This window comes from Orycteropus afer, unplaced genomic scaffold (genome assembly GCF_000298275.1).
Source record: "Orycteropus afer afer isolate SDZICR_OR568_19922 unplaced genomic scaffold, OryAfe1.0 scaffold00045, whole genome shotgun sequence".
Classification (NCBI taxonomy): Eukaryota; Metazoa; Chordata; class Mammalia; order Tubulidentata; family Orycteropodidae; genus Orycteropus; species Orycteropus afer.
This window is the reverse complement of record NW_006921632.1, coordinates 2,152,798-2,180,513: the sequence shown is the minus strand read 5'-3', so window position 1 is coordinate 2,180,513 and position 27,716 is coordinate 2,152,798. Positions and strand designations below refer to the sequence as shown.

General features: G+C 38.2%; 1 protein-coding gene across 1 annotated transcript in view; it reads left to right on the top strand.

Annotated features, from left to right (window-relative positions):
• The window catches only part of SPATS2 (spermatogenesis associated serine rich 2), a 66,990-nt gene extending 39,757 nt beyond the window's left edge, over positions 1-27,233 (top strand). Inside the window, exons 7-13 of the mRNA XM_042780553.1 lie at positions 3,225-3,404; positions 6,884-7,019; positions 15,384-15,442; positions 19,621-19,730; positions 24,028-24,130; positions 25,637-25,851; positions 26,922-27,233. Of these exons, the coding sequence (XP_042636487.1) occupies positions 3,225-3,404; positions 6,884-7,019; positions 15,384-15,442; positions 19,621-19,730; positions 24,028-24,130; positions 25,637-25,851; positions 26,922-27,233 (1,115 nt within the window). The remainder of the gene's footprint in view (positions 1-3,224; positions 3,405-6,883; positions 7,020-15,383; positions 15,443-19,620; positions 19,731-24,027; positions 24,131-25,636; positions 25,852-26,921) is intronic.
• The last annotated feature ends 483 nt before the right edge of the window (positions 27,234-27,716 follow it).

Genomic DNA, 27,716 nt, shown 5'->3' with positions numbered 1-27,716 from the left:
TTTGGTCTGTCTCTCAGTCCTTTGAAGATACCTAAAGATAATTCTTTTGAATTCCTTATCAGTGAGTTCCAATGCTGCTTCTTCCTCAGGGGTGTGTTCTGGGTCTGTATCCTGCTCCCTTGTTTCTACCACTTTATCCTGCTTCTTTGTGTGGACTGTGATGGTCTTTTGTCTCTGAGGCATCGTGGCATTGTTATATTTAGATCTCTGTTAACTGTTTGTGAAGAGAAGCCAAGGATGATTCAGGCTCTTCTTGGTGATTTTTTATCATCGGCCCATTGGTGGAGAAGGAGATAGTGGCTCTCGCTCAGTAAGTGAAGTCGCAGGAGGTGTGGGTGTAGTTGTGTCTTACGGGGACTGTTGTTGTCTCCCACTTAGTTAGACACAAATTACAACTGAATAACCATCAAAAAACTTTTCAGTCTTGTGGGTCTGGCGTGTCCTTGGGGTGCTGGAAAGCAGAACATGTTCTTAAGCCCCAGGAATCTGCAAGAGCGCTGTCTCTTTAAATATCCAAAATAGTCAAGCCGCTTTTAAACCTTCAAAATGGCGGCATCCTCCGGACGGGCAAAAGTCCACAGCTCAGCCTGCCTTTCTCTTCACCTTCTCCGTTTATTCCCCAGCCACTGTGCACGGTCCTCCGTGCAGTCCCTGGCTAGCAGAGCTGATTTTTTGGTTAATTCTTAGGTCCTACCACCACTCAGGAATCTTCAAGCTGTCTGTGCCGTCAGGATCGCTTAGGCTCGCTGCTAGACCGCAGCTCCGTATGTCTCATTTTTTTGGTATTTTCTCGCAAATTCTTCTGCTAGTTGGGGTTTAGTCCACTTTTGTATCCTTCCCTTCAAGGCTCAGGGGTCCAGGATTATCTTCTGTGTCTGTGTTAATTGGTTTCCCTTTTCTTTGTTGAAGAGGGTCTGTGCCATCTTTCTGCCTAGTCTACCATCTTGCTGGTCTCTAAATTGAAGTATCTTGTATATTTTTGTTTTATTAACCATTTTGTTGAGGACTGGGAAGATATTGAGAAGCTCTGGCGGCTCAGTGGTTATGGCATTTGTCTGCTAACCGAAAGGTTGGCAGTTCAAACCCACCAGCCACTCCACAGTAGAAAGATGAGGCAGCTGCTTCCATAAAGGTGTACAGCCTTGGACACCCTATGGGGCAGTTCTGCTCTGTCCTAAAGGATCACTTCATGTCAGAATCAACTCGATGGCAATGGGGTTTTTTTGGAGAAGATACTGGAATATCTCTCTTTTAAAATACAGTTGACCCTTGAACAACATTTAGGGGTGCCGACCCCCTGCACAGTTGAAAGTCTGCGTATAACTTTTAACTCTCCAAAACTTAGCTACTGACAACCTACTGTTGACTGGAAGCCTTACCGATAACATAATAAACAATCCATTTACACAGTTCTTGTCATAAGTTACTTGATTTTCACGTGAAGACACTCACACACATACACAACAGATAATTTTATTAACTGTATGTCATGATGGTTATTTACTATTCATTAAGTGGAAGCGGATCGTCATAGAAATATTCATCCTTATTGTCTTCCCATTGAGTAGGCTGAAGAAGAGAAGGGGTTGGTCATGCTGTCTCAGAAGTAGCAGAGGCAGAAGAGGTGAAATGGGTGGGAGGTAGGATAGACAGACACAACATACTTGGTTTAACTTTATGGAACTATGTTGTAATTTCTGTCTGACATTTTTGCTTTTTCATTTCTCTAATATATGTCTATATAATACCAATACTTCTTCCACTGATTGCTTTAGTTTCAGTGCTTGTGTCATAGAAGGGTCTGTGTTGTAAAAGAAGTCAAAAGCAGTATTGAATAATTGGAACCCTTATGCCAGATTATCTAATGTCAGTTTGTTTTCTGGTACTGTTTCTTCTACATCTTCTTTGTCATCATCTGGCACTGGTTCGGAAGCATTCATCTCCATAAGTGGTCTTCTGTTAATTCCTCTTGTGTGGTATCTATTAGCTCTTGAATTTCTCCAAGATCCATATCTTGAAAAAAATCCACAAGTGGACTCATAGTTCAAGCCCATGTTGTTCAAGGGTCAGCTATAGTTTCATGAATTACTTACTTGTTTGTTTAATTCTCCTTGCCCTGCTGCTGCTATATTTATAAATGTAATGCCAATTTAAGAATTATACTGTGCTTTTTAGATGTTCTTGTATTGATTTGTTCATAAATCTTAAAGACTTGGACTTCGAGAAAAATACACTTACATTGATTTCAAACAAACCAATGATAACTATGGAGTCCACCTTTTTTTTTTTTTTCTGAGTTAGGGTTCCTCTCATATCATAACTTTTTACCCTTTCTATTCCCTAAAGTTTTAAAACTTCTCTTCCTGAGAGAGTGTAAAGCTCTCTTTTCCTCATCATAATTTATGAAAGTTAGCAGAAGTTCGTGATGTTGACACCCTTCACTTCCTTTACCAGAGCCAGTGGGACTGAGCTAGCCTGTTTAGAGATGGGTTAACCAGACCCCTTGTTCCTTGCTTTCTTGGTGCCAGTTTGGGGCCAAATAAGTCAGAAGCAACTGAGAGCCACATCCAGGTGATTCCAGTCTTTATTCTATTTTGTCAGGTGATTTTGTTAAGAACAGTTCAAGAGGATAGAGAGGGAGAACAATGTGGAACAAAACTCAAAATCATTTGGGGAAAAAAAAAAGGGGGGACCAGGTTTGCTGGTCTGATAGAGCGTGGTGGAACCACTGAGACTGTGGTCCCTAGCCATCCTTCAGGTCTGGAATTGAACCCACACCTGTGCCTTCCAGCCAAACAAAAGACAGGCATTTGAGTTGAACATTTGCCTGAGGTAGAAACACTCCATGGAGAGAACAATCATGGGAGAAAGAAGGACTGTTTAAGTACAGGGAGACAGTTCAGGGGGCAGAAGTGCATGGAGGGATGGACTCAGGGAAGAGGGAACTATCGGGAGGAAGTGGGAGGGGAGCTGTTGCATTGGGGTAAATTGTAGTCAATGTCATGAGACAACATGTTTGTGAACTGCTGTATGGAAAGTGAATTTGCTCTGTAAATTTTCACCTAAATCTCAGTTTAAAAAAAGAAAAAAAAAAAAAAAAACCAGTTCAAGAGGCATGGTTTTACCAAAAATATTTTTACCTGTTTACTTTGTGTATACATAAAACTGCTTGGTTGATTTACCCTTAAATTGTGCTCTAAAATACTATCCCCTTTCTTTGACAGGATCCATGCTGGAGAATGGGGTCTCACATTTTGAGCCTAAGTCTTTAGCTATGCACTCTACTCAGAATTCTCAACAATCCAGGAATGCTGCCAAATCCCTCTCAAAATATACCACAGGACTTCAGTTTTCAAATCTGGGGATGGAAGATATTCCACTCTCCTCCACTAACAAAAAACTAGGTAAATCAGAGGGCTACTCCTAGAGAAAACTAAAAATCTGTGTTTTTAGCCAAAGAAGGCAAATTATCTCTATTCCCATAGATAAGATTTCAAAAGGGCAGTAGGTAATGCTTTTTCTGTTTTCCAGGGAATGACTACCCATTTGGGAATCTGACAGCAGTTTAGATGCTATGCAGTCTTGTTAGAGTGACAGGGATCCTTTTTCTGAGTTACAGTCAAACTAGTGCCAGGATGACTTATCTGCTAACATTAACCTGTTTCCTTTATTTGCTTTACTGCAATGCTTTTATGCTGTTTGCTTCATTTTTATTTCCTGGTTCACTCAATAGTAAAAAATCCTCTACTGTCTTTGACTTGACATTTTAAAGAAGTACTGCACTCCTCTTTAGTTTCATGCTTTTATCTGACATCTGACAGACTCAAGCTTTAAAGTAGATTATTTTCTCTGAAGTAATAGTGTTGACTGGTGGTAGCTCTTTGCTTTATTTTTTAAAATGATAATACTCATTTAAATAAATAGCTAATAATTAAACAGTGGTAACGGCCCCTCTCAGTATTGTGTATTTAAGCATGGTGGTCTATTACACTGAATAAATACAGAAATGTAAAGGAGACTTGTGACCTGTACCTACTTGTTGGTCATTTATTCCATACGTGTTAAACTTTCCTTTAGTTAGTGAGACTTTTCTTTTTTAATATTCTAACATAACCCTCAGCTTGCTCCAGAGCAGTAACCCTATGCTGCTTAATTGTGGATTTTAATGGAATTTTCCTTATATTGTTAAGAGTACAATAATGGGAGAGACCACACTATATATGCTCTGTGTCTTATTTCAGAATATTCAGTCAAACAAAAATAAAGAGGGTTATGTAGGCATAAAGAACCCCTCGTGGCACAGTGATTAAGCACTTGGCTTTTAACTAAAAGGTTGGCAGTTTGAATCCCCAGCCATTCCCTGGGCGAAAAGACCAAGAAGCAGTCTGTTCCTGTAAAGATTATAGCCCAGCTTTTATCAAGATGGAGCTGAAAGCAAAGAAGGAAGCCCCTGCCCCTCCCAAAACTGAAGCCAAAGCAAAGGCATTAAAGCCCAAGACAGCTGTGCTGAAAGGCTTTCACAGCCTAAAATGAAGAAGATCTGCATGTCAGCCACCTTTTGGCAGTCTAAGACACTGAGGCTCCAGAGGCAGCCAAAATAGCTTTGGAAGAGTCCTCCCAGGAGGAATAAGCTTGACTACTGTTCCATCATCAAGTTCCCCCTGACTACTAAGTCAGCCATGAAAAAGATCAAGGTTAACAACACAACTTGTGTTCACTATGGATGCCTGGGCCAACAAGCATCAGATCAAACAGGCTATGAAGAAGCTCTGTGACATTGACTTGGCCTGATGGAGAAAAGGACGTATGTTCTACTGACTCCTGACTACAATGTTGCCAACAACATCTAAACTGAGTCAAGCTGGCTAATTCTAAATATAAATTTTTTCACCACATACAAAAAAAAGATTATAGCCTAGGACACCCTATGAGGCAGTTCTACTCTGTCATGTAGGGTCACCATGAGTCGGAATCGGTTCAACAGCAGCAACACAGAGACCTAAGTCTTGAAAACTTTTAAGCTGTCTTCATCTCAGGTGCCTGCTGTGTTGTCTGCTAATCTTGAGACTATGTCATTTTACTTGTTGATCTTGAGTTTGTCAGCCTCAGCAGCCAGCAGCTAAGTGAGTCAGAAAAAGCCTCCAGCTCTAGTAGGCCTGAACAGGAGGCAGAGCTAAAGCCCAAGGTCAAGGGGCCTTCACCCAGCCCCTAAACTGGCACTCTGAACTTGGACTTCTAGCCTCCTAAACTGTTAAGAGTATAAATCCCTGTTTGTTAAAGCCATCCATTTGTGGTATTTCTGTTATGGCAGCACTAGAGAACCAAGACATTGGCATAATTCTAAACTTCTTAGACCCATGATTCCTATACTATATAACTTTAACATTGGTTAATATAGAAAAGTTGATAAAACTCTTGGTAACTGGTTAAAATGTTTTAGGGAGGTAAATATTTCATCTTTATCTACAGAGTTGTCTTATCCACTTATGCTTCAATATGTACTGTATAGAGAGAACTTTATCAATTTTGTAATGCACACACTGTAAAGTATACTCTTAAATTCTGTCATTTTGGGAGTTTTGAAAAGTTGGTAGCTGTTCAAATTGGGTTAAGTCTGTTTTCTCTGTGTGTTTATTTCATTTTAGATAGTTTCTAAAATGGCTGTCTTGAGGTTCTCTAAATTTTGTTGTTGATGTTTTTGTAGTGTCCAATCTGCTGTTAATCCTATTCAGTGTATTTTTTCATTTCAGATACTTTTTTTTTCATCTTTACAGTTTGATTTAGGTCTTTTAAAATATCTGCCATGTTTCTCCTTAAAATACTCCTACTTCACCTCCTGGAATATATCGGATTACAATAACTGTTGTAATATCCTTACCTATTTTAATTTTATTATCTGAGTCAATTTTCATTGATTGATTTTTCTCTTCATTGTGGATCATATTTTTCTGCTGGTTTCTATGCCTGGTAATTTTTTATTGGGTGTGAGACATTGTGAATTTTGCTTTGTTGATTGCTAGGTATTTTTGTATTTCTTTTAATATTTTTGTGCTTTGTTCTGGTACTCAGTTAAATTACTTGGAGACTTGATTTTAAGCTTTGTTAGGTGGGCCTAGAGTACCCTTTAGTGCCAATTTGCTTCATTACTGAGACAATACCCTTCAAGTATTCTACCTACTGCTCTGTATATTGTGAGGTTTTTTCACTCTGGCTGGCATGAATATGAGCTATTCCAGGCCTGGAAGAGCTCTGAGGATTGTCCCACCTGTCGTTTTCCATATTTTGTTTTGTTTTCTCCTCTGTCATGGATAGTTTCCTCACATGCATGTAGAGATCAGTATTCAGAATCCTCTATAGGTGTCTGGAGCACACACTCTGTTAGCTCTCTCATCTTTGTTTAGTTTTTTCTTCTGTAATACTCTGCCCTGAGAATTCTAGCCACTTTGGCCTCTCTGAATTCTCAGCTCTGTTCTCTGAACTCAGGGAGACCTCCAGGCTCAGTTTGGGCCTTCTCCTCACTTTGTTTCCTTTTTTTCAGAGAAAAGCACTGCCTTTCATACATTGTCTGAAAACCATTGTTTTATATATTTTATTCATTTTTTGTTTTGTTTTATTTTTTGTTTGCTTTGTTTTTTAAGTTATTAAAGGCAAGAAGATGCATCTTTGTTCCTGTTACTCCATCCTGGCCAAGATACTTCTTTTTCTTTTTTAAATAAAAAGCTGTGAAAACATTGTTTTTTAGTTGTTGTTACTAGGGTAAGGGATAGCCATTTAGGAAACATTCTTGGTCCACACATTTATACTTGTCATGCTTAGACATTCAAATCCAACTTTCAAGTTATGTATCTTCCTTTTTCTGTTACTCTTTATTTTTTTCCTTAAGGTTCCAATATTGAAAAATCTGTGAAAGATCTCCAGCGCTGCACAGTGTCTCTTGCACGGTATCGAGTTGTAGTTAAAGAAGAAATGGATGCTTCCATTAAGAAAATGAAACAAACTTTTGCTGAATTGCAGAGCTGGTAAGTTAAGTTGTATTTGATATCGGTAGAATGAAAATGATCATTTATAAAGATACTCTGTCATTCAGCACGTTCTTTAATTGCCAATTCCTAAGTACTCTACATAGTGAGGGGAGACTTAAAAGTCCTATGGTAAATTTAGCTTTCTCTTCATTCTTTTTGTTTTGGTCAGTGTGAGAATGAGTGTTACAGAGAACTCACAAGGCTATAGAAATGTACCTGTGGTTAATTATTTTTTGGAAAAGGACAAATAATTACAGAAAAGATTATGTACCCTTATGTTAGCATCTCTTTTAAACCAGGAGCCTGTAACAACTAACATGCTACTTTTGCACAAAATTATAAATTAGAAAAGATCTGTCTTTGCCTTCCTTCCTCCTTTTATTCTTATTTATTTATGTACTTTACCCCAGTGATCTGTTCTGTGTCCTGTTATTAAACATTAATTTGTTTTAACTTTGTATTTTTAAAACCATCCCTATAGATACTCATTTCTTAAAATATATTAATATGTGTTCTGTAGAGGAAACAAGAGTTTAGTAGTTAAAGAAGTTTGAAAATACTTTTTAAACTTTTACCACAGGATTTCTCAATGCCTTTTTAGTAAAGCTAATATGCATTTTGAATCTCTAAGAGGGACCTATACCATGCTGTTTCTCAAATATATTTAATATGGAATTGTTTTTTGGAAGAAATATATTCTAATACTTCCTAGAACATCAAAGCAATTTTAACTAAGATATATTGAAGTGTTAAGTGATATTTAAACTATCATTTCTTTCTGGGAGATGTTTGTGTTTTATAAGGGAATTTTTAAAAAATGGAATAGCCTTAAAGACCAAAGTAATTAAAATGATGGGATGAATCTAGGTTGACGTTTGGGGCTTTAGGACTGTCGACTCTGCTCATTTGTAAGACCTGCTTATATCTGAAAAATGAAAGAAGTATTCATGAGTAGAGAGAATCACACCACTCTTCCTCCCAACCATCTGTCTTCTCGCCTGTCTGTGGACTGATATTCCCTTACGCCATAACCAGCTATGTCTCTGTCCACAAACTTAGTCCAGTTGCTAAGTTTAAGTTGCTTAGTCACAGCCATCAAGAGATACAGGGGAGTGTGAGTAGGTTCAGTACTCCTATTCTCTGGAATTCAAGAGGGAATGAATTAATGAAGATGTAGAATAATGCTTCTAAAAAGTTGATGACCCCTACTTTTATAATGTGCAAAGCACAGATGGTCTAATAAATCGTGATAACCAAAAAGTGCTTTTAGGGTAGGTGATTCATCTAGTAGTCTACCCGTACCTTATCCCATATCCAGTTTCACTTTTCAGGTTTCATAACTAGAAACTTAATATCATGTTTTCTGATTTTTCTTATACACATTATTATTTAACCAGCTTACTCATTGTCCCAGAATTTAGCATTCACATTTCCTCTTCCATGTATTTACTAATTTTACTTTCTCAGCCTGATAACGCTCTCCTATACCTCTGTACTTAACTAAATCTAACCAGTTCTCCAAGAATTCACCTTAAACTAAGCTCTAACTTCACCGGGAAATTTTTCTAGAGAAGTGATTTTTCCTGTTTCTGAACCCCTGGGAGGAAGCATCATGCCCTCTGGGCTGGATTTTATCATAGCAGACATTGTTGGTGCATCTGGAAAAGAATAAAGATCTAAGTGTAGGTCAGCACAGCTTTTACTTGATAAGCCTCTGGTCTCCATGATGGTTCAGCTTACTTATTAGCCACAGGAACTGACTCCATTCAGAACCAGACTGAACCAGGAAACACAGTTCCGTGAAAGAGATTTGTGAGTTCCTACTGACTTGGAAACCAGCCAGTCGGAGCCTCCTTCAGTAAATGACAAATGAAATGGTTTCCTGCCTTGGAACTGTGTATTTAGGATTGATTAGCAGGCGTAGCAAGCAGGTCAGTTTAACTTAGGAAGGAGATTATTTGCCGTTTCCTGCTGGTGTAAAGCCCTTCTCTTTGGCTGATTGGGTTTTTAAACTACGTTATTTAATGCCCTTTGTAGTTGCTATTTCAAGACATAATTGGCAGGTGTGCTAACTCCATTTGGCACCAAACCAGAGTTAATGCCCTTAGGAAGCCATTTTTGTGTTGGTTATAGTGTAAAAAAAAAGCAAAAGGTTCCAACAAATTTGCAACAGTACAGTTACATTACCCCTGACAGTGCACTAGGGAAATTATACAGATAACTGCTTTCACTTTGATGCCAAATGAAAGGTGGTACATACCTGTGGACAGTGAAATCAGAGCCTTGCCATGTATAAAATTTAAAATCTGTTCTCATTGTGATTCAGTAATAATCATCTCCTGACCCACGTTTACTTTTTTAATCACTAATAAAATTTGTCTGAGTTACATTGTTGGAGTTGTTGGATGACTTAAGGTTTAAGGCCATTAAGGAGCATGCTATAGAGTGGAACAAGAAGCTGGAGTATATGAACTACTTTGGAAGGTTGTTATATCATGTGCTGGTGAGAAACGTCAACAGGATACACACTTAGCTTTCCTTTTAAATAAATAGAAATAAAAGTCATATAATTCTGCCACCTTAACATAATTTTTATTTTCTGTGTTTACTTGTATCTCTTATCTATATGCATATGTGTTCTTAATAGTTGTAATCATAGTGAGAGTGTAATTTTTTAATATGTTCTTTTCACTTAAAATTATCTTTAATTTATCTCTGTGTAACTGCGTGTACTATGTTAGTATATGTACAGTTTTATTTAAGAATTTCTAGACAATGAACTTGGAATGGATAATGATTTATCAGAGTTAATATGAAAGCATTTTCTAGATACATAGTTTGCTCAAACAGAAATAAGTACAGAAATTAGAATAATAATTACTGCCATTTATTGAGCTTTTATTTGAATATCAGAAGCTTTTATGTACAGTATCTCTAATCTGCATAACAGTATCACTCATGTTATGATCATTTTATAGATGAGAAAAAATGGACACAGAAAGAAAAAAAGCCCAAAGTCCATGCTGGTGTTAAGTGACAGTTTTCCATTATATCACACTCCCATTCTCTCTTACCAGATATCTCTTTCTGTCTTTGTTCTTTAATCCTTACCTTCCTAGTCTACATATTTCCCTTGTTTCTGGAGCTTTAGACATTGAATCATTCCAGAGAGAGAGTTGAAAAAAGAAAATCATGGTTGCAAGTGAGAATATAGTCAACTACTATATATGTGGACTTACTGAACCAACTATTGCTTATCAGTGAGAAACTTGAACAACATTCTCCTTTGTAATCTAGATGGCTAATGGTTCTTTATTCTTAAACATTATGCAGTATGATCATGAGTCATATGGTCTCTAGGATTAGTTTAGAATGGAGGTGCTTTCGACCATTGGAAAGGAACAGGAAACAAAGTTACTGCATTGAGGGCTTGCCCTATAAAAAACATGGTTTATATTCACATTCTGACTTCTTAAAAGCCACTTCAAACTTGAAACATGAAATCACATGCTACATCTTTGCAAAGGACTATTTATTACAAAGAGGGGCACCCATCAACATTTTTATAGCATCCAAATTTGATTAAACAAGGTAGTTCTTTCAATTCATTTGTGCCCCAGGTGTTCAACCCAGTATGATGTTCTGGCTACCTGATGGGTGGGTTTTTTGTTATTTTAATTGTGCATTGGATGCAAATTTGCAGAGCAAAATGCACATTTGATTTCATGCCCCAGTTACCATCCCTGATCATAACAAACTCTCCTCCCCTCCCTGTGCCCCTCTTAACTGTGCACTCCTGTCTGTCCACCTTTCCCTCTATGAATGCTGATGCTGCCCCTCTGGTGCCCCATGGCCAATTATAAGGGGTGCATCACCCTAGGGTAGGTGCTCTGCATGTAGGTCTTTCTACTGTTAGATTGAAAGCCAATCCTTGGGAGTGAGTCCAGTTCTAAGCCCAAAGGGTAACCCAGGGCCATAGTCTTGGGGGTTCTACCAAACTCTTTCTGACTAGTAATACTGTTCGTTTTTGTGTTTTTGAATTTTGTTCCACATTTTTCCTCCCACTCTATCCAGCATCTCCAGCTTTGATCCCTTCCTGAGTGGTTGGCATTGGTAGCCAGGCACCATCTAGTTCTTCTGGTCTCAGGGTCCATCACACCCTTGGACTAATGGTTTCCAGATGACTTTGATTTTCTTCACTCTTCTTTGCTTCAGATGAGAGGAGACAAATAGTTGCACCCTAGAGGGCCACTCAAAAGCTTTTAAAACTAGAGGAATTGTTTTTTGTTTTGTTTTGTTTTGGAGCCCAGATGAGTATATCATAATCCAACAAGGCCAGTGCTAAGAGTATAGACTTTAACCACTCAGAGGGGGATCTATGTAGGAGATCCTGGATAGAGAGGGAGAACAACGTAGAACAAAACTCAAAATCATTTGGGGGATGAGGAGAAAAAGGGGAGGGACCAGGTTTGCTGGTCTGATAGAGCCTGGTGGAACCCCTGAGACTATGACCCCTAGCTGCCCTTCAGATCTGGAATTGAACCCACACCTGTGGCTTCAAGCTAAGACAGGCATATGAGTTGAACATTTAGCTGAGGTAGATACACTCCTTGGAGAGATCAATCATGGGAGAAAGAAGGGCTGTGTATGCACAGGGAGACAGCTCAGGGAGCAGAAGTGCATAGAGGGATGGACACAGGGAAGAGGTAACTGTCAGGAGGAAGTGGGAGGGAAGCTGTTTCATTGTGGTAAATTGTAGTCAATGTCATGAGACAAAATGTATGTGAACTGCTGTATGGAAAGTGAATTTGCTCTGTAAATTTTCACCCAAATCACAATAAAAAAAAATTTTTTTAATTAAAAAAAAATGTAGACTTTAAGTTCATTAATTCTCTGCTAATAAAAACTTTTGGCAATTCTTTTTCTTGCTTATTTTTTATGGAAAGAGCAAAGTGTCTTCAAAGAAAAAATGTGTTTGCCTGGGCTTTGCTTGGATCTCTGCCTTGATTGGCTAGTGAAATTATAATAAATAGGTTTTAAGTTTCCAGCAAATCAAGTGTAAATGTTTTCTAAGAACATTATTGAGTAGTTTAGAGAATCATCCTTTGACATAATTTTCTGTGAATTGCCAGAGTTATGTTTTCATTATGACATTGTTTTATAATGCAAGAACAATGAACAAATGATAATTAACAATATTTTGGTGGCAACAAATTTCTGAAGGCAAGAGCTCGAATGAATAATCTGTATGTTAGATAAATTAATTAAAGGACTTGCTTCAAATGATGGAGAACATACTATATGATAAAGATGTGGGTGGTAATGCTACAGGAAAAGCTATTCTGAGCAACTGAATTACAGAAAAGCTTTAGAATAAGTTGAGCAAATGTTAAAATGGTAGAAAGTCCTGGGAAAAAAGGGAAAGAAATCCAGACAGGTACTAGTCTTTTTTTTTTTTTTTTTCCCCGTAATTATGACCAGGCATCTAAAACTGTCTTTTATGATCGAAGAAAGTGTATAGAAATTCTAACGCTGTGTAGGTACAGGGTTAATAAGAACTAGCTTTTTTCCAAACAGGCTCCAATAATACTTAGCCTTAGCTGAATTTCATTAGGTAGAGCAGTTTTAGAATCCAGCGTACCAGATTGCCATTCAGGAAAGCCTGTATCGAACACTTGCAAGCTTGGTACCCGCAGGTATTGGAGTGAGCAGGGTAACAGGAAGTCAGTCTGAATGAGCCTTTCATCACTCTCTGAGAGGATTCATTGCTTGCAGTCATGACATCTAAAAACTATTGCCTCAGACCCCAGGTACTTTTGAATCTCTTGGCAACAGATCCACAGTGGGACCACTGTTCAGCTTAGTAACAGATGAAAAGCTTTAGTTTACATTGCTGTTTGTTAGAAAGTTGTATTAGAGTAAATTATTTTTTTATCTGTAAAAAATGCTTCTGCTGGTTATCATTATTCCTGGCTTCCTTTCTGCTTTTGAAGTCTTCCTGCCTTCTCTCTTTATTTGGTGATGTACATATTTCCCCAACTTTTTTTTATGAGAACTCTCAAGAATACAGAAAAGATAAAAAGATAATTATGGATGTACTTTGTGTGTTTTTTGCATGTTCTTTGTGTATGTTTTGGGGAAACCATTTAGAAGTTTTAGACATCATGACATGTCACTCCTAAGTGCTTTAACATAAATGACCTAAAAACAAGAACATTCTTTTATACAATCATAATACCATTATAAGATGTACTTTTAATAAGAAATTAATGATTACATCTAACATTTACTCATTTTGTATTTTAAAGCCTTATGGAAAATTACAAATATTCATCAGGCTTTTTCTCTGAGAAAATATTTCATTAGCCTCAATTAACCAATAAATTCTTCTGTTTAATGATGAACTGACATCATAGACCTTTCTCAATAGATGCCAAACAACAAACAGAAAGAAATAGAAGTGCTTACTGCCTTTTTATGTTCTTTTTTGGCACAAAAATATAAAACATTTTTTTTAGTGGTTTTCCATGCACTGCCATATGAATTTTTTGTCATCACCAAATGAATCAATCAAGAAACAAAGTTACGTAAATGCATGCCAGTCATTATCAAAGGCAGGAAAAAAGGGTCATCACAACATACTAACTAGCTCATACTGCCAAAAAAAGTCTGATTATGATGATGTGGAACTGTTTTTTTCCTTACTCAAAAGTGTCATGTGACATTCTGCTCTTCATAATAAAGATTGTAGGCTGCAAAAAGCTTGCTTGTTTGCTGAAGTCTTTTAATAAATATTTTACAAGCTTTGTCAGAGACAAAGAATTTGTCATCTTGTGGATACAATGTCTGCATCTTAAGATAACTCACAGCGGGAGAAAGGTAGTGTCAAACCATAGGCCTGGAAGCTTTATCTCAGTTGTGTTTTTGTTTTGCCTTTTAGGTATTCCAGAAGGCTGCTAGAGTTCTTAGAGCAATTATTGCTGAGGTTTGGGAAATGCTTTCTTCAGAAAGTATTGCTATCCCAAAATAATTGTATCCTCCCCTCAGTCTAGTGTTTTTGGATTAATATACCAACCAAATTTGTTTATTTACAAGTCTGTTTATTAATATGCATAATGATATCAAACCTATTTTCTCTGGCCCTTCCCTATAAAGGATTTTGTTCCTTGAGGAAATGACCCTGCTTTATACTTTGGTTTATATCTTACACTATATTCTCCATATTAACTACTTTGTACTAACATAGCTATATATTACATTTATGTGTATGTATATGAATGATCATATTTACAACCAGAAATAAGAGTGGAACTTTTATTAACCCTGTGGTTATATTCCTATTCAAACAGAAAAATCAGAATGGACTCCAAACTTGAGGGAAGTTGAAGCATTTCACGGGTGTACAAAAAAAAAAAAAAAAAACCCTCACTGCCGTAGAGTCGGATCTGACTCATATCGACCCCTCCCTGGGTTTCCGAGGCGGTATCACTGTGGAAGTAAATTGCCCAGCCTTCCTTCATGTGTGTAGTTACTAAAATTTTAGATTTTAAGATTTTTAATTTTGTTTGTCATCACCAAGCTGAACTGTTATGATAGGAAAATTATTTACTTCCAGAGATTGAATACTCGGGTAACCTATCTCCCTATACGTTGAAGGCAGTGAACTCTTATAAGGGCGTGGAAAAGTTTATATTTGTAAGGGAGAAAATTCTAATTGCTCATTAATGTTCCTTTTCTGGTTTTTTTTTTTTTTTTTAAGCCTACTAGAAACATTTGGTTCTATCCTTTTCATATTACTATTATGTTTATCAGAAACCACCACTATGTGTGTATGTCTTCTGACTACTATGAATTCTTATGACTAAAATGCCAGTGGACTTGGTACAACTGTGGGGTAAAATGTTTAAGATAAACAAATTCTAATCACAGATAAATTTACCATGCCCTAACAGAGGTATTGCCTGGTGAAAATGCATTCTAGAACTAAAGCTGTCAAAATCTCCAGACCAAGATATTAAATAAATACATATGAGGGGCATACTAATTTCCACAAGGGCTTTTTGCTTTAGCACAACTAAGAAATGTGTTTGTAGCTTGCTACTGCCATCTACTGGTTCTCAATAGCTACTGGTCTACTGTAATATGTAGACACAAAAGGGAATTTAGTCTATTTATTATTGGAAATTCTTGAAATATTCTTTGTTGAGAGTGGGACAACACAATTTTCTTCCATCTTTTCAGTGTTTACTTTGTAATGTGCTTTTAGTGGACAAACTTACAAGTCTTTCTCCATTATTAACAGTGCATTTCTGCGTTTGAATTTCTGATTAATCCTTTTAATTCTTTGCCATCTTTTCCTAGCTTAATGGACCGGGAGGTGGCATTGCTTGCTGAAATGGACAAAGTTAAAGCTGAAGCAAGTAAGACTGATCTCTAAATAAAATGTCTGAAAACTATTACCAGATAGATAGTAGTTTATCATCTACCACCCCCCGTAACAGAAACTCAGTATAAATGCTACAGTAAGAGTTTATATATTATTTAAACTAACTTGAGAAATTTTACTACACTGGTAGTATAATCCTATTAGGCAGAATAACTTTACAAGAACCTGTTTTTAAAAATATTTCCAAATTTCAGTATTTTGAATGTGGAGTTCGATATGCAAGAGACTAATACCATGGTTATCTAATACCACATACTCCAGAAATCACAACATCAACCTTCGAAAAAAGTATACGGTAGCCATCTGGGTTTTATTTTGTTTTTCTCGCCAGTTATTAAACGGTTCCACGTTATGTTGTTGTTGGGTGCCGTCCACTCAGTTTTTGACTCATAGCAGCCCCATGTGACAGAGCAGAAGTGCCCTGTAGGGTTTTCTGGGCCATAATCTTTATGGAAGCAGATTACTAGGTCTTTCTCCCACAGAGCCACTGGGTGGATTTGAACTGCAGCCTTTCTGTTAATAGCTAGGTGCTTAACCATTGCACCACCAGGTTGAGTACATATAGTCTTATCATTACCTATCTCAGAACTTTCTTTATCTTCTCAGTTGGTGGAACAGACTTCAGTTACTGTCCATTATTGATGGATGAGGAAAAAGTTAGTGAATTGAGCGTTTGGGAAACCATGACTAAAGCTCCTTGAAAGGTTATTAAAATACATTCTATAGGAATAGAGTCCAACTTTGGCAATTTTTAGGGTTTTGTATGGAAGAACCAGATTATCTATATGATTTTTTTATAATTTCTACTAAGTATTTGGGTAAAGATACCTAGCTACATGGAAAGAAGGGAATGTAAGCTGCAACTTGAACAGTGGCATTGACTGGGAGCTTTTTAATAGCGGATTTTACCTTTATGCATTGAATGCCTGGTTTATAATTAAGAAGGATATTTCCTTTAACTTACCCTCAAACTGGTAAGAATAGAAATGTTGGGCCAGGTTGAGATGATGATTCACAATTAAATCATTTGAGTTTATGGTCATGGGCCAGAGAAGGCAGCTTTGAAACCCTGACTGAGTTCAGTTGTGATCCATTTTAACTTGAGATGTTGAATATCAGCAGAGTTGCTATCCACTGTTCTCCAGAGGTGAGATTTAATTTATACTGAGTATTATGAAGGTTCTAAATTTGACACCATCTCAGTCCATTGCTGTACCTGTGTTCTCTCTTTTTGAAGATGAAGTTTCAGATAAAATAAAACTAGTAAGAAGACATAGTCCTTAACTTTTCAGAAGAAGGTACTTTTTAAAATATACCTTTTAAAGGACATTTCAAACTTTTAAAATAGGGAAACAATTAAAATGAACTCCATCACCCAGCTTCAACCAGTTACCAACTCATGGACATTTTTATTTGATCAAATTTAGGATTTTCATGACTTTTGCATTTGTATCTCCTTTCTCCCCTGCTGAAAATTCTGATTCTCAGTGACACTAAAAAAGAATGCTGCTTTTTCTTTTTCACACACTATAAGCTTATTAAATAATTCATATGTTCATAATACTTTACAGCCCAGCATTTTTTCACTTTCAAATATATATGATCCTTCACATCAACTCTGTGAGGTAGATAGAGTTTCCTTTTTTTTCCATTTCATAAATGAAGAAACAGATTCTTTGGGAAAAAAAGTGACTTGTCCAGTGTCATAGAATTAGGTTACGTAATTAGATCCTCTGAGTTATTTGATATGTGTAGAAATTGTTGCTTTTTTTTTTTTTTTTTTTCCATTTTAAGGTCTGACATTTTCTTAGAACCATAGAATGCTAGAGCTGAGAGAAACTGCAGTTTATACAAATGGAAAATAGGTTTTATCTTGGGACTACACCATTAGATCATTTGTAGCTGTTTGGGCCTTGGAGTTGAGAAACCTTTGTAGGCATATTCCTAAGTTATCAGGAAAGAGGACGCTGTTTGATTAACCACGCTTGATACGGGTATGAGCAACCCATGGATGGCAAATATGTGGATAAAGAATCAAGACATTATATACATTCCGAATAAATAAAATTGCTAAAGACCGTCAGTTCTCTCTAATTCCTGATATAACTCTGAAACTTCTATTTTTTCTAATAAATTTGGCTAATTTCTTAGGTTATAGGACTCTGTATATTATTTAGGGATTGAGCTTGTCTACATGTGGCAGAGTGGCATAGATAAATTTGAGTTTATTTTCTCTCATAAAATGTAAAGTCCAGGGATAAGCATTGCAGGGCTGGTAGGACATTTCCAAGATAAATTAAAAACCAAGGCTTTTCTGTTCTTCTACCGTGCTATCCTTAGAATATGCTCATGGTCAAATAATAACTCCTAAGTTTCTACATCAAGAGGGACAAAATATTACATACTGGCTGAATAAGATCCCTTTAAAGAGCTTTCCTGTTAACATTGCCCTATGAGTTCTGCTTATATCTCAATGGCCAAACTGTATCACATGACCATCTAATTTATAGCAAAGCCAGGAAGTATATAGACTTTTACCTAATCATATTGGTACCCAACAGCATTGGATTTCTGATAACTAAGACAGAAGAGGAGAGTAGATAGATATTCATTTGACCATTAGTCTTTGCTACAATCCACCCCTTCACTACCCAACATCTCTATTTCTCCCCAAAAGAGAACAGACTCACTTCTAAGTGTCAGTACTTTCATTGTCCTTCTAGTTAGTTCGTTCAGCTGAAAGTCCAGGACTTCTGGGTGATGTTCAGATCTTCCATCAGGTTTGGATGTAGCATGTCATGGTCTGAAATGCAGTAAACTAAAAGTTACACTCCCTCTTTTCCAATACTAGAGAGAGAAAGACAAAGATAAGTATAGCAAAAATTCCCTCTTGGGAAAGTATGAAACACAGCAGCAGTCACTGGGCTACAGCAGTGATCAAATCTTACAGGACAGAAAAAGCAGCCCTTACCCTCGTAGTAAGAAAAGTTCTTTGAATGACTTCTCTAGCATTTCATGGTCCTACCTCTTGGATGGATTTCCTCTGTCTCTTTACTTTTGTGGCCCTGGCTCTCTTTTCTGGGAGATTCTTATTGTCTGTTATCCTCCATGCCCATATCTGAGTTGTTCTTCAGAGAGCATGCCAAAGAAGGTGCTGCTTAAAATGTTATAAAGCCAGAAAAAAAACCTTGTTGCTGTCGAGTTGATTCCAACTCATAGTGACCCTATAGGTCAGAGTAGAACTTTCCTATAGGGTTTCTAAGGCTGTAACCTTTATGAAAGCAGACTGCCACATCTTTCTCCCACTGAGCAGCTAGTGAGTTCAAACTTTGGACCTTTTGGTTAGCACCTAAGCACTTAACTGAGGTTCTTTTAAACAGTTATAACAACCTAAATATCCGTCATTAAGGAACTTGGTAAATAACCGGGAAGATGGGGCAGTGTACTTCTGTAGTGATGCTGCCTCGGAAACCCAAGGAGGGGTCGCTATGAGTCGGGTCCAACTTGAGGGCACATGACAACAACAACAATTCACACAGTAGAATACTAGGTAGCTGTTAAACAGAATGAGAGAAAGCCAAATGTCTTATTATGGAAAGAACTTAAAAGACACCTTAAGTGAAAAAAGCTAAGGTAAAGGAAGGGAACATGTACAGGATCTATTCCCTTTTGTGAGGAGGGAAAAAAAGGAGATACATATGTTATAAATGCACTGGAAATACTTGGAAGTATACATAAGAAACTGTCAACAGTGGTATCCTTTGAGGAGAGGTCTACAAAATCAAAAGTAGGAGGGATGCTTACTTTTCATTTGATACCCATTCATTCTTGGTGAATTTTTACTATATGCTCATATTTCTTGTTTCAATTTATATCCTTCTTGCTACTTTTTTTTCAATTTGGAAGAGGAGAAAGAGAAATGCCAAGTTACTTATATGTCTTTATGATTCATAAGAAATGTTTATCATTTAAACTGCATTCAGACAACCTCCAGAAGGTGGAAGCTAGACCTTTGGTATTTCTGTTTTCTAGACGAGTAGGCATGTAATAAGCCTTTGGCTGTCCAGATACTTACTGCAAGGCCTGTGCTACCAGTTCCTCTTTATCCTGTTTAGCAGCAATGTGAGATTCATACTCCCTTTTCCTCTATAGTGGAAATTTTGCTCAGCCGACAAAAGAAAGCTGAACTTCTAAGGAAGATGACTGATGTGGCTGTTCGAATGTCAGAAGAGCAATTGGTTGAGCTCAGAGCTGATATAAAGGTAAAACTTCCTTCTTATGCCTTTCCTCTTACCTTGGGAAACTAAAGTAGCAAATCTCCATAATTCATGGCCATATCTAATATATTTAACTCATGATATTTCTTTCTCAAACATGGCCCTCTTCTAGATTCTCATTCTCTGCAAATGGGACTGCCATGTATCCAGTTGTCCAAGCTGGAAACCTTAGGATATTCCTCCTTTTCCTATCTTAATATATACTCTCTATATATAATATATATGGTTCGTATATACGCTGTCCCTTTGACCTCGTAATAAATCTCAGATCTGACTTTTTCCTTCATCTTCACCACCATTGTGTTCAAGCCACGATGATCTCTTGCTTGGACTTTTTAATAGCCTTTTTAACTAATTCCACCTGTCTACTATAACACTGCCCCACCCTCCATACTCTTTATTTTGGTGCCTCACACTACAGTGACCTGCCTGAAACTTCCCATTGCTTTTAGGATAAGAATCATACTGCTTAACATGGTCCATATGGCTCTGCATGATCTGGCCCTGAAGGATCACCATTTTTATTTCCCACCATACCCTCCTGTTCTCTGTACTCCCACTATACTAGCTCTTCCTTTCCATAATCATACCCTATTTTCTCCTGCTAGAGGGCCACTATCTGTGCTTTTCCCAACTGTCTAAAACCCTCTTTTCCCTGACCCCCAGCACACACAATCATTCTTGACATATTATCTGCCTCTGTTCTGTGCTTTGATAGTTTAGTTATAATTTTATGTGTATTTGATTATTTGTATCATCTTTCTTTCCCACTAATTTGTCAACTTCAAAATGTCAGGAGCCACTATACTTGGCACAGTGCTTTAGCACATAGTAGGTGTTCAGTAGACAGTGGTTGATTGGTTGATTCTTATTTTATAGAAAAAAGTTAGCAATTTGAGATGTTGATCATATTGAGTCTATTTATAAATTACTTAGGTTCAATACACATAACCTTTTTTTTTTTTTTTTTTTAACTTTTTGTGAATTGGGTGAAAGCAAATCAGTTTTCCATTCAATAATTCATACACATTTTCTTTCATATCATTGATTGTAATCCCTTCAATGTAACAGCACTCTTCCCACATCCTCCTGATGTTTCTTATCCTTCCTCCTTCTCTTCCTGACCCTTCCTTCCTTCCGAACTAACATGCATACCTTCTAAATTCTTACATTAAAAAAAAAAGTGTTTCTGAGGAGTCTCTGGGTGACACAAATGGTTAAGCACTTAGCTACTAAAAGATTGACAGTTCGAATCTACACAGCAACACCTCAGGAGAAAGGCCTGGTGATCTGTTTCTGAAAGATTACAGCCATTAAAAAGAGAAAGAGTCTCTGAAACTAAAGAAGGAAACACAAGAGAGGCTGGGGTACTCGGGTAGTTGTGGACACTGATGTTCTAAATAATTGTTTTTAGACTGTGAGCTATATGAACAAGGGAAGTTGACTTTCTCTGCTTCTGAGCCCACCTGCTCTTTGTGAACACATGATTTATTGCCATATTTGAGAGAACGCTTGCTGCTAAGGCTCGGTAACAGTCTTTGTGAAATAAAAACATAGATGGGCAATCATCTAGGACCTATCATTCTTACCTAGTCTTTTACACAAACTTATATTGTAGGAGTAAGTTCAAGAGCTCTGGTGGTACAGTGGTCAGAGCATTTGGCTGCTAACCAAAACATCAGTGGTTCAGACCCACCAGCCACTCTGTAGGAGAACGATGAGGCAGTCTGCTTCCATAAAGATGTATAGCCTAGGAAGCCCAAGGAGGGGTTGTTATGAGTTGGGTCCAGCTAGACAGCACATAACAACAACAACATGCAGCAGGGAGTGTACCCAAGACCATGTATAGGGTTGGCAGACAATGGTTCTACAAGTGTATTTGTATGTTCTTTAAGAATTCCCAAGTGTATAGTAGAGCTGACAAGGGACAAGGTTGTAGTCACTTCTTGGTCACAGCCAGCTACCCAGAGGGAGCGAGTAGTTGAACCTGTGGGCTTGGAACCGTGGTTGCAGGGGACATCAAGCTCAATTGGCATAACATACTACACAAAACGTTGTTCCGCCTCCTACTTTGGTGAATAGTGACTGGGATCTTAGAAGCTTGCAAGCAGCCATCTAGATGCAATGATGGGTCTCTCCTCATTCAGAGGCAAGAAGAATGAAGAAAACCAAAGATTCATGGAAAGAATTAGTGCTAGCGACTGGTACACCATCCAATCCACAGCCTATACGACTATGAAACCACAACTAGATGGTGCCCGGCTACCACTGTCAACCACTCGGGGGGATCTATGTAGGAGATCCTAGACAGAGAGGGAGAACAATGTGGGACAAAACTCAAAATCATTTGGGGAAAAAAAAAGTGGGTGGGGGTGGGACCAGGTTTGCTGGTCTGATAGAGCTTGGTGGAACCACTGAGACTATGGCCCCTAGCTGCCCTTCAGGTCTGGAATTGAATCCACACCTGAGGCTTCCAGCCAAACAAAAGACAGGCATAGGAGTTGAACATTTACCTGAGGTAGATACACTCCTTGGAGAGAACAATCATGGGAGAAAGAAGGGCTGTTTATGCACAGGGAGACAAGTCAGGGGGCAGGGGTGCATGGAGTAATGGACACGGGAGAGGTAACTATCAGGAGGAAGTGGGAGGGGAGCTGTTTTATTGGGGTAAATTGTAGTCAATGTCATGAGACAACGTGTGTGTGAACTGCTGTATGGAAAGTGAATTTGCTCTGTAAACTTTAACCCACATCACAATTAAAAAAAAGAAAAAGATTTACAGCCTTGGAAACTATGGAGCAGTGCTACTCTGCCCTGTATGTAGGGTCTCTATGAGTTGGAATCAACTCAATAGCAGTGGGATTTTTTTAATATAATATTACTATTAATGTTCCTTCCCCATAGACTTTATTGGAGTCAAATAGCTAAGCAATGCACATTTTAAATTACCATTTTCTGATTAACTAGAACTATATTAATAAATTGTATAGAAAGTCTTCCGCACATTAATACCAGTCAGTTTCATTCAGCTGTCTGAGAAAAGCCGGAAAACCCTTTGGAATAAGATGAGAATTCTGTCTCATAGACTTCATCTGTTCCCCTTCCCACGTGGCTGAAAAGCTGCTAGAAATATTTCTGCAGGCTTACTAAGGATCTGTTTCACTCGCTTTCAGTGTACTGAAGTGGGTGCTGTGCAATTTAAATGTCTTATTTCCAGATCATTTTATTTCCGTCATTCTTGTTATGTCTTTGGCTCAACAAACCCTAGAATCTGTTTCAGAATTAATCTCACATTGATATTACATGTCTCAAGGCTTTGTTACAAGAGGTTCATGTGGCTTCCTAAGCCACAATATGTTCTGAAGCTTTAGACTTGAAAGCCCAAAGGTAATTTTTATCTTTCTTTTCTCTTTCACTGTTTCTAGATGCCTCCTGGGGTTCAGATGCATTTGATTTTACTTGAAAATCTCAAGTGAGATTAGACCACCCCCAGTTAAGAAGACTTAATTGGGAAGTTCAATTGTTCCAAGTTATATCTAGCCCTTTGACTTTTGTTTGTCATCTCTTCTTCATTTGAAAAAAATTATTCCATTAGACATTGTTTATTGAAATAGACCCTCCAACAGCACTTTTTATTCCTATCATGTTTCTAGCCCCACAATTTCTAGCGTATAGTTTTGACCCAAGGGATTGGTTACTCCTCAGCTCAGTCTACCAAAAGCATTAAATTACTTGCAGCATAAACTCTTATTTACAAAGTTGACTTTTTGCATGAATGATTTTCCATCTCAAGAAATTGTTCCTGTTTCAAGGACTAACAAAACCTGGTTTATAAAGAGTTGAAGTAGTTGGTTTCTTAAGGAAGTTCCTATTAAGGAACATTCAACATCTATCTCAACAGGATCATTGTTGTAACTGACTGCTCACCTACTTGTAAGCATTTTTGCTGCCTCTGCTTCTCTATAAAATGGGACAATGTAGAAGTAGCCAACAGTGGAAACGTGGCCTTCCACTATAAATTCTTCCTCCTTTCTCTACTGTTTCTCTCACTTGCACCTAATGGGCTTTGATTATCATGTAGCACTTGATAAACCTTCCCAAATTAGACCTGTCTTTGGGATCTTACAGAAATGGGGGAATTTGGTCAATTACCCAACATTGGTAATGTGATGGCTATTTAGTGAAAAGAAGATGATTTTGTTTCATCTATATATATAGCAAGTTGTAGATTCCATGTATAATGTTTGTCTAACTTGGAGGCTTTTCTTTGCCTTTTCTCTAGCATTTCGTTAGTGAACGTAAATACGATGAGGATCTGGGACGAGTAGCTCGGTTCACCTGTGATGTAGAAACCCTAAAGAAGAGCATTGATTCATTTGGACAAGGTGAGATGGTGAGAAATGGACTCTAGAGATGGTGATGAGAAGACCATCCTCTGCTAATTAGAGAGTGAGGTGCTGCTTGGCTTCTACACAATTCTTCCTCAGTGCCTTTTCTGTTTTTGTTTGTTTGATCTTACGGATACTTAATGAAATCAATGGATGTTGATGTTTGGGGCTCTGATGATGAGTGTTTTCTACCTCTCTAAATATAAAATACTATTTTTTCATTAATTTCTGCTGCATTGAGAGCTATGTGATACGTAGTGTTAAGAGCATGGGGCTCTGGGAGTCAGACCAAGCTTAAACCCTTGTTTCTGCCTGACTTCCTGTAACCTCATTTTACTCCAGAACAGAGATGACAGTACTTGCCTTGCCTGGCATATCACCGGTAAACCAGTTGCTGAGTTGGTTCCAACTCGTGGTGACCCCCTGTGTCAAAGTGGAGTTATGCTCCACAGACTTGATCTCAGAGGCTGATTTTTCAGAAACAGATCGCTGTGCCTTTCTTCCAAGTCATCTCTGAGAGGATTCAAACTTCCAACCTTTTGGTTAGCAGCCAACCATAGTAACTATTGGCACTACCCAAGGACTGCTGCCTGACATGTAATGGGTGCTCAAATAGTAGCTTTGAAAGTGGAAAAGGGTTGTGTCTTAGGTAAGAGCTTGTAGATACATCAGTCAAACCCTGAGCTTATTCTTTCTATCTCAGTATAAAAGTGAAGTATCAGGTCTAAGGTAGTGATTGTGAATGTCATTAGCCCAGACTTAAAGCCAAGAAAAAAATTTAGGGGTAGTTTTAGACAATTCTGAATTCTGAAAAAATTGAATTGAAAATATTAATCTTTCTCAGTTAGATTGGTATTTTTAATTGGTTACTTTTGCAGAAAGTTAGAAATTTGAGAATGTGCATGTTTGTTGAAAAGATTAGTTCTGTTCATATTTAGCTACTCTTGATTATTTATACCTTATGTCATTCAAATGTGTTAAAACATTTAGGGAAGATTTTATTTATTTAACTTTTTATTTCTTTACAAAGTCTGTCCTTTACAATATGCCTTCATGAGAAACTGAACATATGGCCCATACTATTGTTCTCAAGCTTAGTCAGTTTAGAGATATAGCCAGAAGTTTGGGTAGTAGGAAATGCCAAGAAGTCATTAGTCAGTGGGAGGATGGGTAACTTTGATCTTAAAACTGTTCTTCTATCTCTAGAATTCATTTAACAAGCAGTGGGGATTTGGAGGGAGGTGGTGAAGAGGGTAGAAGTGCATTTTCTTTCTTGTTATCCCTTTTATAGTTTTATAGCCTTCTTTTTTTTTTTTTCCTCTGATGGTTTGAAAAAAAAATGTATTATTCCTGAGTAGATACTTTGAAATGTAGACTTCATGACTGACTACTCTAGCAGATAGTTCTTTATCTTAAATTGTAAAATGGAGAAAGGGGAGACCTCACCTTACCTGTCATGCTCTTCCATCCTGTGACCACACATTCCTCTTACTTCTGTTTCAGTGTCACATCCAAAGAACAGTTACTCAACCAGGTCCCGATGTAGCTCCGTTACATCTGTGTCTTTGAATAGCCCGAGCGATGCCTCTGCTGCTTCCTCTTCCACCTGTGCCTCGGTTCCCAGCCTTACAAGTGCTAATAAGAAAAACTCTGCTCCAGGAGACACTCCTGTAGCCATAACCAACTCCAGTAGCCGGCCCTACCAGCCTCATCGGGAGGTAAACTAGCGTCCACACTGGCAAGTTAGGAATAAAAGCCACCAGATTGTCAGAGTTTGAATGCTGATAGCTTAGCCTATTACCTTCCTGTCTTTATTCTCATCCCACACCTAGTTTGAATCCCTCCAGCCCCAGCTAATTCCTGAGAAAGCATTTGATATGTATGTTCCAAATCACCAGCCAGTTTAGAATTCCTGTTGCTAAGAGCTGCTGACTTTCTTATGTTGGCAGTGATTCTAGTTGTTGTAGGCAATATTATCTGGTAATTAGTCACATTGGGAGTCATGCACCCATCTCAGGGTAGAGAAGCACCACAGTGGCAGGCTCGCCAGAGTGTATCCGAAAGCAGCCACTCCCTAGAAGCGAAGTGTGGAATATATCAGGAAGAGAAAGAGAAAATGAACCTGGTAGGGGTAGGGACAGACACTAGAAAGTTAGAGAGTTATCTATAGTTTCTTGGTTTGAAGGCAAAAACAGTGTATCAATACAAGGCAATACTGCCAATAATTCTTTCCACCTGGTATAGCATTGGAATTGGAGGACAGAAACAAAATCCCGTGGCACAAGCTTTCTGGGTTATAATGTGAAAGATGTACTAAATGTCAAAGCCACATGATTTGATCTAAGACTCATCATGTGTAGCACAGTAAACCATAGTAATATTTATTTTATTATTCCAGATGTGCATTATCTTTACTAATGGCTTATGATCTGCCAAGTTTAGACATGTGATAAGATACTTAGCTAATTGAGGGCTTTTAACATCCATAGAATATATGGGTTTTGTTATTGTTGTTGTTCTTTCTTTGCTTTCTTCTTGGACCCAGGTAAAGGAAAATGAACTCCTCTTCCATGGAGTTTCACCTAGAGGTGAAAGCAGGGAAAAACTAGTGAAAGATTTATTAATTCTGCTGCTGCTTAGGTTGGCTGACAGCGTTCTATGAGTCTGAGTGAGTCCCAAGCATGGGGTACCACAGTTAGGCTTTCAGAATACTCCTGTAATTTGAACTGGTACAAACTGGATACCGTAATGCCAGAGCGCTTTGAACATTGTATTCTCTTATCCTTAGGTATTGACTGGGAACAGACGAGGAGGACAAGGCTACAGGCCACAAGGCCAAAAGTCCAACGATCCCACGAACCAAGGGCGACATGACGGTGTGGGTCGTTACAGAAATAGTTCATGGTATTCATCTGGTTCCAGGTATCAGAATGCTCCACCCCAGGCACCAGGAAACACAAGTGAATGGAGTCAGGCTCACTCTCCAGGGACCAATGGAATTGGAGCCAGCATGGAGCCCAGCCTGCCCAGGCCTGCCTTCAAAAAGGGGCTCCCCCAGCGCAAACCCAGGACCTCTCAGGCTGAAGCTGTGAACTCTTGAGGAAAATCCCAGGTGGCTTCTCTCCTTGATCCCACAATTCAACTTGGTAACTGGACTTTAGGAAACTTATAGTTAGATTTAATAACAAAAAGAAGTTTACGTATATCACTTTTTGTGCCATTCTAAATATATTTTGGTCTCTTTTATTTCCTCTTTATCCTTTTTGGAAGGGAAGCTGTTTTTCCCTTAACCTTTCTTAGTGATATCAGTTGATTCTGATTGGCCATTTCCACTAGAAATCAGAGGCAACTGCTGCCAGGTTTCTCAAGGGTAAGCAATACTCCTGATAGTACGTCAGGCCTTTCAGTTGCCTAAAAAGACCTTACTCAGCAACCCCCCTGTTCAGGCTGTCTTGGGAGAAGGTGGGCCAGAGCTACCCCTGTTGCCTTTCCAATCTCGGCAGAAGCCAGGAATGCCTGCCAGGTTCCCTCCAAACAACAATTTGGCCAGAACAGGCAATGAGGGAATTGTGCTCTGGATTAG